The following is a 16,824-nucleotide window of genomic DNA, read 5'->3' as shown; positions in this document are numbered from 1 at the left end:
CCTCCTGAAGCCTGAATGAGCATTAATTTGATCACACAACTCATTCCTATGAAGATACATTCAAACTCAGAAACGTGCTCTACTCGGCCTGAAAATGCATTTAAAGCAATAAAAACTCAAAATGAGTGTCACGCCTAAACCAAAGGACTTATGCACACATTTCAACATGTATTTAGTTCAGGTTGACGTCCTGAAGCCTAAATGAGCATTAATCTGACTACACAACTTATTCCTATGAAGATACATTCAAAGTAAAAAAACGTGCTCTACTCGGCCTGAAAATGCATTTAAAGCAATAAAAACTCAAAATGAGTGTCACGCCTAAACCAAAGGCCTTATGCACACATTTCAACATGTATTTAATTCAGGTTGACCTCCTGAAGCCTAAATGAGCATTAATTTGACTACACAACTCATTCCTATGAAGGAACATTCAAAGTAAAAAAACGGGCTCAACTCGGACTGAAAGTGCATTTAAAGCAATAAAAACTGAAAATGAGTGTCACGCCTAAACCAAAGGACTTATGCACACATTTCAACATGTATTTAGTTCAGGTTGACCTCCTGAAGCCTAAATGAGCATTAATTTGATCACACAACTCATTCCTATGAAGGTACATTCAAACTCAGAAACGTGCTCTACTCGGCCTGAAAATGCATTTAAAGCAATAAAAACTCAAAATGAGTGTCACGCCTAAACCAAAGGACTTATGCACACATTTCAACATTTATTTAGTTCAGGTTGACCTCCTGAAGCCTAAATGAGCATTAATTTGAGTAAACAAATCATTCCTATGAAGGAACATTCAAAGTAAAAAAACGGGCTCAACTCGGACTGAAAGTGCATTTAAAGCAATAAAAACTCAAAATGAGTGTCACGCCTAAACCAAAGGACTTATGCACACATTTCAACATGTACTTAGTTCAGGTTGACCTCCTGAAGCCTAAATCACCATTAATTTGACTACACAACTTATTCCTATGAAGATACATTCAAAGTAAAAAAACGGGCTCAACTCGGACTGAAAGTGCATTTAAAGCAATAAAAACTGAAAATGAGTGTCACGCCTAAACCAAAGGACTTATGCACACATTTAAACATGTATTTAGTTCAGGTTGACCTCCTGAAGCCTAAATGAGCATTAATTTGACTACACACCTTATTCCTATGAAGATACATTCAAAGTAAAAAAACGTGCTCTACTCGGCCTGAAAATGCATTTAAAGCAATAAAAACTCAAAATGAGTGTCACGCCTAAACCAAAGGCCTTATGCACACATTTCAACATGTATTTAATTCAGGTTGACCTCCTGAAGCCTAAATGAGCATTAATTTGACTACACAACTCATTCCTATGAAGGAACATTCAAAGTAAAAAAACGGGCTCAACTCGGACTGAAAGTGCATTTAAAGCAATAAAAACTGAAAATGAGTGTCACGCCTAAACCAAAGGACTTATGCACACATTTCAACATGTATTTAGTTCAGGTTGACCTCCTGAAGCCTAAATGAGCATTAATTTGACTACACAAATCATTCCTATGAAGGAACATTCAAAGTAAAAAAACGGGCTCAACTCGGACTGAAAGTGCATTTAAAGCAATAAAAACTGAAAATGAGTGTCACGCCTAAACCAAAGGACTTATGCACACATTTCAACATGTATTTAGTTCAGGTTGACCTCCTGAAGCCTAAATGAGCATTAATTTGACTACACAACTCATTCCTGTGAAGGAACATTCAAAGTAAAAAAACGGGCTCAACTCGGACTGAAAGTGCATTTAAAGCAATAAAAACTCAAAATGAGTGTCATGCCTAAACCAAAAGACTAATGCACACATTTCAACGTGTATTTAGTTCAGGTCGACCTCCTGAAGCCTAAATGAGCATTAATTTGAATACACAACTCATTCCTATGAAGATACATTCAAAGTACAAAAACGTGCTCTACTCGGCCTGAAAATGCATTTAAAGCAAGAAAAAATCAAAATGAGTGTCACACCTAAACCTACATTTAAAGTAAAAAAACGTGCTCTACTCGGCCTGAAAATGCATTTAAACCAATAAAAACTCAAATTGAGTGTCACACCTAAACCAAAGGACTTATGCACACATTTCAACATGTATTTAGTTCAGGTTGACCTCCAGAAGCCTAAATGAGCATTTATTTGACTACACAACTCATTCCTATGAAGGTACATTCAAAGTCACAAAACGTGCTCAACTAGGCCTGAAAGTGCATTTAAAGCAATAAAATCTCAAAATGAGTTTCACGCCTAAATCAAAGGACTTATGCACACATTTCAACATGTATTTAGTTCAGGTTGACCTCCTGAAGCCTAAATGAGCATTAATTTGATCACACAACTCATTCCCATGAAGATACATTCAAAGTCAGTAAGTGCCCTGCTCTGTCTGAAAATGCATTTGAATCAATAAAAACTAAAATTGAGTGTCATGCCTAAACCAAAGGACGTCTGCACACATTTCAACGTCTAAAGTGTTGTTTCCGATGCGTGCTAGTGAATGTGTGCGTGCGTGTGTGAGAGTGTGTAGGTGTGTGCGTGTGTTTGTGTGTGTTTGTGTGGGTGCGTGCGTGTGTGTGTGTGCGTGTGTGTGTTGTGCGCACCCCCCCCCCCCCCAAAAAGTACTGTATTCGGATAAAAATGACGAATTACTCAGAGGTTTTAACTTTTGCTTGCACTTGATTTGTTCTGACACCGACGACGTCCACCAATGACAGCCCGAGTGGATCGAGCCCACGTGGTGTGAGAGCAGGGGGAGGTGAAAAGATGCAAAGCCTAGGTGATTGGCTGTGCATCTTTCAGTCTTCCACGTGGGTTAGTCTTTGATCTTCAATCAGTGTCCAAATGTTGTTTACATACGTAGCGTGTGCGGATGTGTGTGCCTCTCATGAGTTTGTGTGTGTGTTTGCGCGCGCGTGATCGTGTGCCCATACATGTGTGAGTGTTTCTTTGATCTAAATCATCGTTGGTGTGTTGTTTACGATACGTGCTCGTCTGTGCGTACGTTTGTGTGAGTGTGTGTGCGTGCGTTTGTGTGTGTGCTTGCTGCGTGCTGGCGCGCTCGGAAGCGTGTGTGTCACAGAGAAAGAGAGGGAGCAGGATCGCTGGCCTGTATGTACTCTATGTGAAACACACAGGACATTTGTAATTTCGTCCCTTTCACATTTTTTGGCTTTTTTAAAAATAAAACTTATTTTCATCAATGGTTCATAATGAGTGTCACGCCTAGACCAAATGACTTATGCACACATTTCAACATTTATTTAGTTCAGGTTGACCTCCTGAAGCCTAAATGAGCGTTAATTTGACCACACAACTCATTCCTATGAAGGAACATTCAAAGTAAAAAAACGGGCTCAACTCGGACTGAAAGTGCATTTAAAGCAATAAAAACTGAAAATGAGTGTCACGCCTAAACCAAAGGACTTATGCACACATTTCAACATGTATTTAGTTCAGGTTGACCTCCTGAAGCCTAAATGAGCATTAATTTGATCACACAACTCATTCCTATGAAGGTACATTCAAACTCAGAAACGTGCTCTACTCGGCCTGAAAATGCATTTAAAGCAATAAAAACTCAAAATGAGTGTCACGCCTAAACCAAAGGACTTATGCACACATTTCAACATGTATTTAGTTCAGGTCGACATTCTGAAGCCTAAATGAGCATTAATTTGACTACACAACTTATTCCTATGAAGATACATTCAAAGTAAAAAAACGGGCTCAACTCGGACTGAAAGTGCATTTAAAGCAATAAAAACTGAAAATGAGTGTCACGCCTAAACCAAAGGACTTATGCACACATTTCAACATGTATTTAGTTCAGGTTGACCTCCTGAAGCCTAAATGAGCATTAATTTGACTACACAACTCATTCCTATGAAGGAACATTCAAAGTAAAAAAACGGGCTCAACTCGGACTGAAAGTGCATTTAAAGCAATAAAAACTGAAAATGAGTGTCACGCCTAAACCAAAGGACTTATGCACACATTTCAACATGTATTTAGTTCAGGTTGACGTCCTGAAGCCTAAATGAGCATTAATTTCACTACACAACTCATTCCTATGAAGGTACATTCAAAGTCACAAAACGTGCTCAACTAGGCCTGAAAGTGCATTTAAAGCAATAAAAACTCAAAATGAGTGTCACGCCTAAACCAAAGGACTTATGCACACATTTCAACATGTATTTAGTTCAGGTTGACCTCCTGAAGCCTAAATCACCATTAATTTGACTACACAACTCATTCCTATGAAGGAACATTCAAAGTAAAAAAACGGGCTCAACTCGGACTGAAAGTGCATTTAAAGCAATAAAAACTGAAAATGAGTGTCACGCCTAAACCAAAGGACTTATGCACACATTTCAACATGTATTTAGTTCAGGTTGACGTCCTGAAGCCTAAATGAGCATTAATTTCACTACACAACTCATTCCTATGAAGGTACATTCAAAGTCACAAAACGTGCTCAACTAGGCCTGAAAGTGCATTTAAAGCAATAAAAACTCAAAATGAGTGTCACGCCTAAACCAAAGGACTTATGCACACATTTCAACATGTATTTAGTTCAGGTTGACCTCCTGAAGCCTAAATCACCATTAATTTGACTACACAACATATTCCTATGAAGATACATTCAAAGTAAAAAAACGGGCTCAACTCGGACTGAAAGTGCATTTAAAGCAATAAAAACTGAAAATGAGTGTCACGCCTAAACCAAAGGACTTATGCACACATTTCAACATGTATTTAGTTCAGGTTGACCTCCTGAAGCCTAAATGAGCATTAATTTGACTACACAACTCATTCCTATGAAGGTACATTCAAAGTCACAAAACGTGCTCAACTAGGCCTGAAAGTGCATTTAAAGCAATAAAAACTCAAAATGAGTGTCACGCCTAAACCAAAGGACTTATGCACACATTTCAACATGTACTTAGTTCAGGTTGACCTCCTGAAGCCTAAATCACCATTAATTTGACTACACAACTTATTCCTATGAAGATACATTCAAAGTAAAAAAACGGGCTCAACTCGGACTGAAAGTGCATTTAAAGCAATAAAAACTGAAAATGAGTGTCACGCCTAAACCAAAGGACTTATGCACACATTTCAACATGTATTTAGTTCAGGTTGACCTCCTGAAGCCTAAATGAGCATTAATTTGACTACACAAATCATTCCTATGAAGGAACATTCAAAGTAAAAAAACGGGCTCAACTCGGACTGAAAGTGCATTTAAAGCAATAAAAACTGAAAATGAGTGTCACGCCTAAACCAAAGGACTTATGCACACATTTCAACATGTATTTAGTTCAGGTTGACGTCCTGAAGCCTAAATGAGCATTAATTTGACTACACACCTTATTCCTATGAAGATACATTCAAAGTAAAAAAACGTGCTCTACTCGGCCTGAAAATGCATTTAAAGCAATAAAAACTCAAAATGAGTGTCACGCCTAAACCAAAGGCCTTATGCACACATTTCAACATGTATTTAATTCAGGTTGACCTCCTGAAGCCTAAATGAGCATTAATTTGACTACACAACTCATTCCTATGAAGGAACATTCAAAGTAAAAAAACGGGCTCAACTCGGACTGAAAGTGCATTTAAAGCAATAAAAACTGAAAATGAGTGTCACGCCTAAACCAAAGGACTTATGCACACATTTCAACATGTATTTAGTTCAGGTTGACCTCCTGAAGCCTAAATGAGCATTAATTTGACTACACAAATCATTCCTATGAAGGAACATTCAAAGTAAAAAAACGGGCTCAACTCGGACTGAAAGTGCATTCAAAGCAATAAAAACTGAAAATGAGTGTCACACCTAAACCAAAGGACTTATGCACACATTTCAACATGTATTTAGTTCAGGTTGACCTCCAGAAGCCTAAATGAGCATTTATTTGATTACACAACTCATTCCTATGAAGGTACATTCAAAGTCACAAAACGTGCTCAACTAGGCCTGAAAGTGCATTTAAAGCAATAAAATCTCAAAATGAGTTTCACGCCTAAATCAAAGGACTTATGCACACATTTCAACATGTATTTAGTTCAGGTTGACCTCCTGAAGCCTAAATGAGCATTAATTTGATCACACAACTCATTCCCATGAAGATACATTCAAAGTCAGTAAGTGCCCTGCTCTGTCTGAAAATGCATTTGAATCAATAAAAACTAAAATTGAGTGTCATGCCTAAACCAAAGGACGTCTGCACACATTTCAACGTCTAAAGTGTTGTTTCCGATGCGTGCTAGTGAATGTGTGCGTGCGTGTGTGAGAGTGTGTAGGTGTGTGCGTGTGTTTGTGTGTGTTTGTGTGGGTGCGTGCGTGTGTGTGTGTGCGTGTGTGTGTTGTGCGCACCCCCCCCCCCCAAAAAAGTACTGTATTCGGATAAAAATGACGAATTACTCAGAGGTTTTAACTTTTGCTTGCACTTGATTTGTTCTGACACCGACGACGTCCACCAATGACAGCCCGAGTGGATCGAGCCCACGTGGTGTGAGAGCAGGGGGAGGTGAAAAGATGCAAAGCCTAGGTGATTGGCTGTGCATCTTTCAGTCTTCCACGTGGGTTAGTCTTTGATCTTCAATCAGTGTCCAAATGTTGTTTACATACGTAGCGTGTGCGGATGTGTGTGCCTCTCATGAGTTTGTGTGTGTGTTTGCGCGCGCGTGATCGTGTGCCCATACATGTGTGAGTGTTTCTTTGATCTAAATCATCGTTGGTGTGTTGTTTACGATACGTGCTCGTCTGTGCGTACGTTTGTGTGAGTGTGTGTGCGTGCGTTTGTGTGTGTGCTTGCTGCGTGCTGGCGCGCTCGGAAGCGTGTGTGTCACAGAGAAAGAGAGGGAGCAGGATCGCTGGCCTGTATGTACTCTATGTGAAACACACAGGACATTTGTAATTTCGTCCCTTTCACATTTTTTGGCTTTTTTAAAAATAAAACTTATTTTCATCAATGGTTCATAATGAGTGTCACGCCTAGACCAAATGACTTATGCACACATTTCAACATTTATTTAGTTCAGGTTGACCTCCTGAAGCCTAAATGAGCGTTAATTTGACCACACAACTCATTCCTATGAAGGAACATTCAAAGTAAAAAAACGGGCTCAACTCGGACTGAAAGTGCATTTAAAGCAATAAAAACTGAAAATGAGTGTCACGCCTAAACCAAAGGACTTACGCACACATTTCAACATGTATTTAGTTCAGGTTGACATTCTGAAGCCTAAATGAGCATTAATTTGATCACACAACTCATTCCTATGAAGGAACATTCAAAGTAAAAAAACGGGCTCAACTCGGACTGAAAGTGCATTTAAAGCAATAAAAACTGAAAATGAGTGTCACTGTGGTATATGGTGTTTGCTGCTTCGCTGGTCTTCAAAAAACACTCGGTGATCGGTGGCTGTTTCCCGACGAATGAGCACTTCAGGGACCACGGCTGATTGGGAAAAGATTTTATTCTACCGATGTCAGAGTGGAATCGATTCTGGCTCCTGTGAGTCTCAGATATTCTCAGGCCGCCCCGAAGAAACACATTCATGAGATTATATAGAGACAATATGATAATGAGAGGCAGGGAGGTACGCCTCTCATGCAAATCCAGAAACAAAGCAAGTAACATGTCATCTGACCCGGTGTGGCCGGAGGAGACCAAAGGTTATGAGGACCAACTGCAAAAACATGTCCCGTGGAGGGGGCCCCAGACTTGGTGGGGCCAGGAAACCCCTCGGGGGCTGCTAATCAACCAAGTGAAATAGGGTCCAGACTTCACACTACATTCTTTGGTTTAAGTACAAGCAGAAGCTGAATTCTCCCTGACCCGCAAATATAGAATAGAATCGTGTCACTGACGCCAGGTGGACATTCTAAGGCCACCTACAGGAATAGAGAGGGAATTCCAAATTACACTTCATTCCCCCCTTCCGGGACAAAGTAGTAGTCCCGGAAACGGTCTAACAAAAGATACCATCTGTAAAGGTCCAAACATCTTTCCCCAATCAAATTTTATATATGCTCACGACTACAATTTGGCCTAAAATCTTCAGCCTAAATCACGCTCAAGGCATGCTACTTAAGGTTATTTTAACTAGGAAACTCAAACTATTTAGTTAGCCAATTGCTCCCTGACAACAATCTGAGGCCTCTCAGGTACCACAAGCAAAGAAAATTGAAGTCCGCATAATTCAAACGACGATACCACCCCCCTTAGGTAATACCCTTACAACGGTGACAAATTGCGAAGTAATGAATTTGGTGTGGCCCGTTAGAAGCCCCAAAAAGCTGCCGGCCCCTCCTCAAGAAAAAACCTCGCCCGTCTAATGACAAGGAAAAAGAGGAAGGCCCTTTCTACCATCCCCAGTGGTTCCCTACACCTGGTGTCAACCAGATGTAAGGAGCCCTGGCACATTACAATCCACAAAACAGTATGAGCTCACCAAACAGTGAAATTGTACCGTTACATGATCAGCCGGCCAGCAGGTACCAAAATGAGGTAAAAATACTGGAATAAACAATGAGGTATATAGTAATGAGATATCAAAACATGCTATCAAAACAAGCCCCCGAAATGACGCCCCCCTTCTTCATGTGTATGTGCGTGCCGAGGCAGAGTCCATTCCCCGAATCTTCAGCGATGGAACGTGCTGGGAATCACTGCCCAGGGCCTGCTGTCCATACAAAGTCCTTATGTCCAGGTCACTGTCCATAGAGTCCCTTGCACGGCCCCGGTCATCATCCAGAGGTTCTGGAACGAATAAGAACTCTTGCCAGTATCGCGTGATGACAATGGCACTCAACGCAAAACACATGCAACTTTTGACACAATAACGACGGTAAACTGGTCGCGGGCCGGACAACGACATATGGTGGATCACATTCCAGTAGGATCATGCAACACATCACACAAACAGGAAAATAAAAACCCAAGGAAGTGGCGCTACGTAGATGTTCCCACTCCTTCATCCCCTAACTTTGGGTTTTCATTTCCGTGTACAGCTCTATTTTTTTATTTTTCTGATATCAATTCTCTCACATGCACTCCCCTTATCATTTTATTATGTTTAATCCGAGTATCTGTCAGTCACTATCATTTCACCATAGTAAGTCGGCTCAGTCTTACGGTCGATCGGGAGCAGCGGCATCTGGGTCTGGTCCCTTGGCATTACCACGCCTATCCACCGTAATATCATGGCCTTTGCGCCAGTCATTATCCCAATGCAAAAACAAAGCATCACACATAGTGATATTCCGAGCGCCCCCAACACCTGCGCCACTATCGTCCCTATAGGTCCCAGTCTATCCTGTATCCAGCTGGTTGCTGACCAACCAGCTCCCTCAGACGGCCCAAAAGAATCTCGAATGACTTTAAGCGCGTCGATGATACTGGTAATGTTGTCGGTGTTATCAGGGATCAAAGTGTAGCAGGCGTCATCTGTCAAGTTTAGGGCTATGCACAACCCCCCTTGCCTCGCCAAGATATACTCCAAAGCCATGTCATGTTTAAGCAGGGTCAACCGATGGCTCTTCTGGGTAAGTGATAACTGTCGGAAGCCCTTGATCGTCTCATTCGCAAATCCCTGGAGGGTATACGTAATATTATCAATGTGATCGGCCAAAAATGTCACTCCATACCAGGGAAAGATCCCAAGGCCCCATTTTTCTCCCAAGCTAATTCTCCAATGGTACGCCTCCCTAGTGTGAAACGCCGCCATCTCCCTCTTGGCCCTGCTTGGGACCGCCTGATCGAATGCACCATCAGTTGATACCACATGTTTCTTCCTGCCCATTCATCAACCCCCGGTAATGCCAAAGCATCGAACCCATAAGCCTTCCAAACAGCTTCCCGTCTTACCATAGCATGCAAATTGGTTCGCACCTCCGCCGGGGACCAGTCCGAGTCCGCAAACGCTTCGTGGACAGGTCCTGGACCGTCAGGCATCGGCTTTACCGCCTCCGCCGTTGTCATGCGCGTCCCCGACGCGGCCAGCTGCGTTTCAATGTTGTCGCCACTCGTTGTCATGGATACAATGTCAATTTTGATTGTGTCTGCCTTCTCCGTCTTAACATACTCAGTGGCTGGGCTGTCTGGTTGTTTGTCATCAATTTCTTTTTTCTCCGTCAATGTCACGAAAGTCACACTGTCCACCGTAGTTTGGTCGCCCATGCGTTCTGCTTTTCCCACTCCCATTTTGAAACAGGTACACGTATAGTTTCCGAAATCACTCATGCCAATTTTTGTCAGAAATAGAGCGCAATCTCCTAACACCTCAAATCGCCTATATGTATTTAGTAACAGTACATTGTCCCCATATGTTCGCTGGGCCAGGGCAAGGGTGTTACCGGTGTTGTCTTCCCATTTGGCTGTGTGTCTGCACAGGGACCTTCCTGCCCTTGCGCACCTACATGGCAGTATGACAGCACTTCCCAACACTCCCTCAACATTGCTCGATGTAACGCTGCGACCGGACTCTGTGGCGGACTGGGCGTCCGTCACTGGGCCCTGTTGGGTGACCGTGTCCCTTGGGGACACCATCTCCGGTGGTAGTTGGCACGGTGTCGCTGTGTTGGGGAGGGTCACCTGTATCTGGGGAGGGCGCGTTGTCGAGATTGACATTGTCGAACTGTTGGCTTCCTTGATCGTCGGCTGTGCCGCCCCCGATGTCCTCAGGAACAGATACAGCAGACACGTTATCCACCACAGTTCGACCTTGCCCGTCTTCCTCCCGATCTGGGCCCCTGGGCGGCTCTTGTTCTGGCAGTTGTTCGGAGTTCTCGCAGCCGTGACTCCCCCTTTGGGGTTCTCCATCTTTGGGCACCTTGACGCAGTGTGTCAGATGGTACCAGGTAGGCGACCCTTTCACTTGCACCGCCGTTCCGGTACAGCGGACAACTTCAAATGGCCCCTGCCGTCTTTCGTTGTACCACTTGCGGCGGAACACTTTCACATACACCTTGTCTCCTGGCTGAACCGTGTCTTTAGTATTTGCTTCGCGTCTCTCTTGTGTTTCTTCTTGTTTCTGCCTGTCAACAACATAGGTGGAGATATTCCTATGTATCTTGGTTAAATGTTTGACATAGGCTTTCATTTCGTCCTCCAAAATCGACAGGCTTGGGCCTTTCCCACTGGTACGCAAACACGGCGAAGGCATGCGTCTACCGGTTACCAATTCATGTGGGGTCAAATGCAAATCGCGCAGTTCACTCGACCGGCAAACCATCAGTGCCAGTGGTAAGGCAGCTATCCAATTCAAGCCAGTATGTTGACAAATTTTAGAAATTCGATTTTTTATGACGCCGTTCATTTTTTCACAAATGCCTTGGCTTTGTGGATGATACACTGCTCCGAGCCGCTGTTTAATTCCCAATTTTTGCATTATGATTTTGACCGTTGTATCCACCAACTCTCTCCCGTTATCTGAAGAAATCCTATCCGGCAGACCCCATCTGCTGATAACTTCGCGGCACAGAAACTTGGCTACGGACTGAGCATCTTTCCGTTTAGTTGGACAGGCCTCCGGCCATTTTGAAAACCGGTCTACGACCACCAACATATATCTTTTCCCTTCGACAGGTTGTATCATGTCGACAAAATCCACCACTAGTTCTCTCATGGGGCCATTAGGAGTCGGGATATAACCCGTGGGGGTGGCTACCCCTCTTCTCACATTGTTTTTCAAACAGATTGCACATTTTCCAATTACCTGGTCGATTTGTTCGAGCAAATATGGCGCCCAAAACCCGTATTCTGCGGTTATTTTTCTCTTTACCTCCCCCCTTGACACATGGGCCAACCCATGTGTCTCTTGGATTAATAGTCCCAGCAAATCCGGCGGCGCCACTACGAGCCCTTCGTGATTTCTCCATAGTCCAGCAGGGTCTTGACTCGCCCCCCTTTGCTCCCAAAGGTGTTTATCCATCGGGTTAACGGCTGCCTGCATTAAGGTTACATCTCTGAGTGTGACCCTGTCTTCGAGATCGACCTCATGCGTAACCAACAAAACTTTCCCTTTCTGGCTGCCTTTCGTGACAGCCCTGGCTGCTTCGTCCGCCACTCTATTTCCCTGCGTGACTCTGGATGCATCGGACTTGTGGGCAGCACATTTTGCAATGGCTATTTCTCTAGGTTTCATCATGGCCACCAGCAGCTTCATTATCTGCGCATGATGCTGGATGGGGGAACCGTCAGTCTTCTTGAACCCCCGATTCCTCCACACAGCACCGAACAGGTGGCACACGCTATGCGCATATGCCGAATCTGTGTAGACTGTCACTCTTTTCCCTTCTGCGAGCAGGCATGCTTCTGTTAACCCCACCAGTTCAGCAAGTTGGGCCGAGGCCGGTTGTGGCACCACTTCGGCTTTGATCGTTACAAACTCAGGTCATCACCATCTGAGTTTTTTGATATAAGCCTCTGATACGTTGGTTCGAGCTTACCTCGAATTGCAGATGAAAAAAAACCCATGCCTCCCGAATTGGAGTCTTCAATTTAGTTGCCGACAGGACTGGACGTCCATCAATTTCATGCCGATACAAACCAGTCTCATCCCTGGCCACCCGGTTAGTTCTTCTCCTCCGGGATACCCTCTCTTGGTCTGAAATAAGGTTGTTAGTTTGGAAACCATACAATTTCCCATTTTTGATTCCACTTCCATCACTAAAGATCAAGTCGTCTTCTACTTTCTCTTTAGTCATCTAGTCTGCTTTGTCATTTCCTGCTTTTATGTGGGAAAAATCCTTCTCATATGTGTCCTGCATTTAATAACTACTTCTTTTGGTTTTAGCAGAGCCTCTCTAAGTTTTTGCTTCTTTGTTTTTTCTTCACTATGTTGAATCGATGTTCCTGTGGCAGTTTTAAAAAAAAAAGTTTATTTTTATTGTAAACATTTGCCTCATGCTGCCGCATATCTGATGCATGCTGACTGTTTTTGTTCAATTGGGTCCAATTGCATGCTGACGTATGTCAAAATTCATCAAAATTAGTCTTTTACTTCCCTGTTGTTCACGTTCCCCTCTCTTTTCTGAAAAAGAACTACAGAAACAGAACCTTCTTTTTCAGAAACATCTAAGTAAATCAGCTAGACCAGGCTGCACAAAAGAAACCGGCATCGCTGTACCTTCTGATGTGTTCAGTCTCCCCAAAAATATAAAGGTAGTGCGCATTGTAATTTTCACATGCGATAGTTTGAAACCGCAAAAAGCCAAACGTCAAAGGAGCCACCACGTGGCATCCAAACAACAAATCTTAGATGATGCATTACTATACCGAATAAGCACAACGCCATCCGTATGTCGGAAAGAGTAGAGTAGCTGTTTAAGCACTTGGATAAAAATTTCAAAAGACAAAATCGAATACGTGGGGCAGCCGAGTGTGGTAAAATTTAACTCCAAGGTGAGAGAATGAGAAAATTCCCTATACGATTCTGAAAGTGGAATATGGAAAAACCTTAGCTAAATTGATTACAAAAAAGGTGTACGAATGCGAATTTTTGGATATTTGAGTAGACGGCAAAAAAGTATGAGCGGCGCGGCCATGTCAGGCCTAGATACCAGTCAATGAGATGAGATCCTCTGACAGGTCCACTCTGGCTGCCACACCCTTCAGGACCTACAATAATTGAGGAGGAGGGAACATTAAACAAATTGCCTTGTGTTTCACCCAACCAGGCCATGCGATAAATTTCAATCTCTAGTTTGTCAAAAGCATTGTGCAGTGGGAAGGACCGATCAGCGGATGGTAAGGTCATATGGAGGAAGTCTAAGGAGACCAAAGCCGATACTGTTGGAAGACAGAGTTCAGTGGTGGGTCATCGGCTGACTTTAGCAACAGTCAGCCTTGTATCAGCAGGCATTGGGAGCAAGTGTGGTCCAGCATGTCCAAGTTCATGACAGTCTTTCAGTGAGGCCAGCAGTGATCCCTATTGTTGGGGATTCAGGTACCCATGGAGCAGATGGGTATTGTCCATGTGGGGGTGCCGTATCCTGTCATTGTTGTTGGTTTTGCGGAGGAGGAGTCAGAGCTTGTTGATCATAGCCTGATTGATGAACAGGTGGGTGCCGGCGGCGCGGGCATTTCCTTGTCCAATGATTCACATCACCACAAATGAAACAGCCAGCTTGGCTCCCGTGACTTCCTCGTCCACGCCCACCTTCCCGTCTCAGACCTCCCCCCAGCCATGCGTCTCGGCCCTGCCTTGTGGGCAGGCCGTAATGTTGAGGTGTGGCTTGGAGCTGCGGTGTGGGTGTGATCAGCCGTGGTGGAGCCTGTTGAAAGACACTGATTGACATTTGATTAGATCTCCCAAGTTTCTCTTTTTTGCATGCATTACTGGAGGCTCTCTTAGCCTCTTGTATTTGTGAATTCAAAAAGTCGTTTTGTAGCTTGGATGTTTTCTCAGTCTCTTCCTCGGCTCTCATTCGAGATTGTTGCACATAATATAGGAAATGAGTTCGCCAATTCACGTCATCTGAAGTGGGGAGAGTGGGAGAGTTAGTCATCATTTTCTGCACATCAGACGGACAACCCCCCAGCACTGCTTGCCTGAACAAAGCCTGATTCAATGGATGACTATTGGGGTCCTGTCCTGTGACAGTCACCCAAGCATCCATACAATTAACCAAATAAGTCATTGGGTGTACCTCAGATAGCAATTCAAATGCCAGTTGTTGTGAAGGACCCAATGTTGTTGGATAAAGGGAACTCAGCGCGTCTGATTTTCTATCATTCAACCTAGTCAATTTGCAAGAGGCTATTCCCTCTAATAGGTCCATAATCTCTTTGGGTAAATACTTACCGGTACTCTTAAGCCAGTCTATTGCCCACAACTGTATGTCATAGTCAATTTTGGGCAAATCCAGCAATATTTGCCTCGTCAATTCAGTCTCCTTTCTGGTGTAGTCAAAAGTGCCATGCTTTGCAAATCGTGTTTTATTTCTTTTGCGGGCAGGGCTAGGGTGCATGATGATGGTGGTCTTTGCTCTTCCTGTTTCGACAATGTCCTTATCCTCCGTCTCCAGCTGATAACGTCCTTCCTGGTTGATTATCGGAAGTTGTGAATATACATTTCCACGGTCTTCACTCACATCATACGGTGGGGGATTCTTAACAGGGGACACATGTGAAAAAGGCATGTTTGCTTTTTCCATTAGGTTCTTAGCTTCTTCCATATTTTCCTGCACTTCAGCTTTAATTTTCTCTTTTCTCTGTTGGAACTCTCGGTTCAATTTGAGTCCCTCTTCGTCAAATATTTTTAACAATCCCAATTCCCATTCTCTTTTTTCCTTCCTCTTTTCTCCTCTTTTTCCTTTTTTATGTCCTGCCTTGTATGCTGATACTAGTACACGTATAGTCTCAACTACTTCCCTGTTAAAAGTCCCTTCCACCGGCCAAGGCCTCTCGATGTCAGGCCATCTTTTATTCCATTTTTTGGATATTTTTTTTTTAACCCCCTTAATGAGCGGGTAGTTTCTCCGCACTACCTCGATGGGTGTGGTCACCATTGGACTAGCATAGTTCCTTTCCCCCATTTTTTTTTTTTTTGATTGCAGATAACAATATCAATTAAACAATGCACATACGATTTTGCCAACCTCAGATGGACCCCTTAAGACCGGCTGTCTCAATTGATATTCGATCCGGTGTATTCCGTCCGCACTATTTCTGTACCCGCACTCAACTTATGTTGGAGGTGACACCTTGTTTGAAAAACAATTGTTCACAAGTTTATGATGATCAGTCTGTAGTCAATCCGCTATGCAATCCCTGTTCTCAGGTTTTTTATGTAAACAGAAAATCAGAAGTATTGAGGAGAGCCCCAGAGAGCAATATCAATAATTGGTTTTTAATTTTATCATTCTGTCTTTAATTTAAATTAACAAGTCGGGCTTTTCTGCAACTCCAATTTCTCATTGCTCCCAGAGGGTCTCGGGGGCGCCAGCTGACCCTCGTATTATTTATGAGGGTCCACAATCTTTCTTGAGATGCATACATGCACATCTATATTAGTGTCGTTAGGTAGCATTCCCATGCTTCTTGTTTCTTGTTAGACAGCTGTGGCACATTAATTCTCCTGGGTTTCAGTTACCTCAGGACCTCCACAGTTGATCATGCATTATTTTGCTCCTTCCGCATGCCGTCCCCCATCATCCTGTCACATTTTCTCGCTACCAGCAAGGTCGGCCCCAAAATGGGCACAACTCCGGCCCCACGCCCCGCCCCCACGTCACCCACACGGGGAGTGCCTAGCCTTGAAACACGGTGGGCAGGTACAGGTTGGCCAGTCCCCGTCCCGTCCCCGAAGCCAGATTCCCCTCCCCGAGCGGGCACCGCAGGCGGGCACGCGCCCCAGAGCACCGAGAAGCACACTATCCTATCCATTCCATTCGTTTCTTTCTACAAGCACGCTCACTCACTCGCGCTCAAGCGCACACACACTTACTCACGATCGCGCACACGTGCACACACGCACACACGCACGCTCACTTACACACACCCATGGGTACCCTCACACACACACACACACACACACACACACACACACACACACACACACACACACACATACACACACATACACAGGGATCCCACACGTCTCTGCACGCACAGACACTCACAAACAAAGAAGACAGAGACTCACAAAGAAAGAAGACAGACACTCACAAACTAGGAAGACAGAGCAGGATTCGAATCCATTCCACGTTTTGCTGTTTGCCAACTGCGGCTATGCAGTTTGTTGTTTAACAGTGCAGATATGCACTGACAAATACGCACG

General features: G+C 43.7%; 1 protein-coding gene across 2 annotated transcripts in view; it reads right to left on the bottom strand.

Annotated features, from left to right (window-relative positions):
- Window positions 1–16,357, bottom strand: part of LOC127594728 (uncharacterized) — a 198,796-nt gene extending 182,439 nt beyond the window's left edge. The window contains exon 1 of one of the 2 annotated variants that reach the window (XM_052056508.1): window positions 13,834–16,357. In XM_052056508.1, the coding sequence (XP_051912468.1) occupies window positions 14,039–15,580 (1,542 nt within the window). In that variant the 5' untranslated portion in view covers window positions 15,581–16,357 and the 3' untranslated portion in view covers window positions 13,834–14,038. The remainder of the gene's footprint in view (window positions 1–13,833) is intronic. The other variant, XM_052056507.1, reaches the window with a different exon arrangement.
- Between the last annotated feature and the right edge of the window lie 467 nt (window positions 16,358–16,824).

The sequence above is a fragment of the Hippocampus zosterae genome, unplaced genomic scaffold, assembly GCF_025434085.1.
Source record: "Hippocampus zosterae strain Florida unplaced genomic scaffold, ASM2543408v3 HiC_scaffold_23, whole genome shotgun sequence".
Classification (NCBI taxonomy): Eukaryota; Metazoa; Chordata; class Actinopteri; order Syngnathiformes; family Syngnathidae; genus Hippocampus; species Hippocampus zosterae.
The sequence above is the reverse complement of the archived record's forward strand: the minus strand, read 5'-3'. Positions and strand labels throughout refer to the sequence as shown.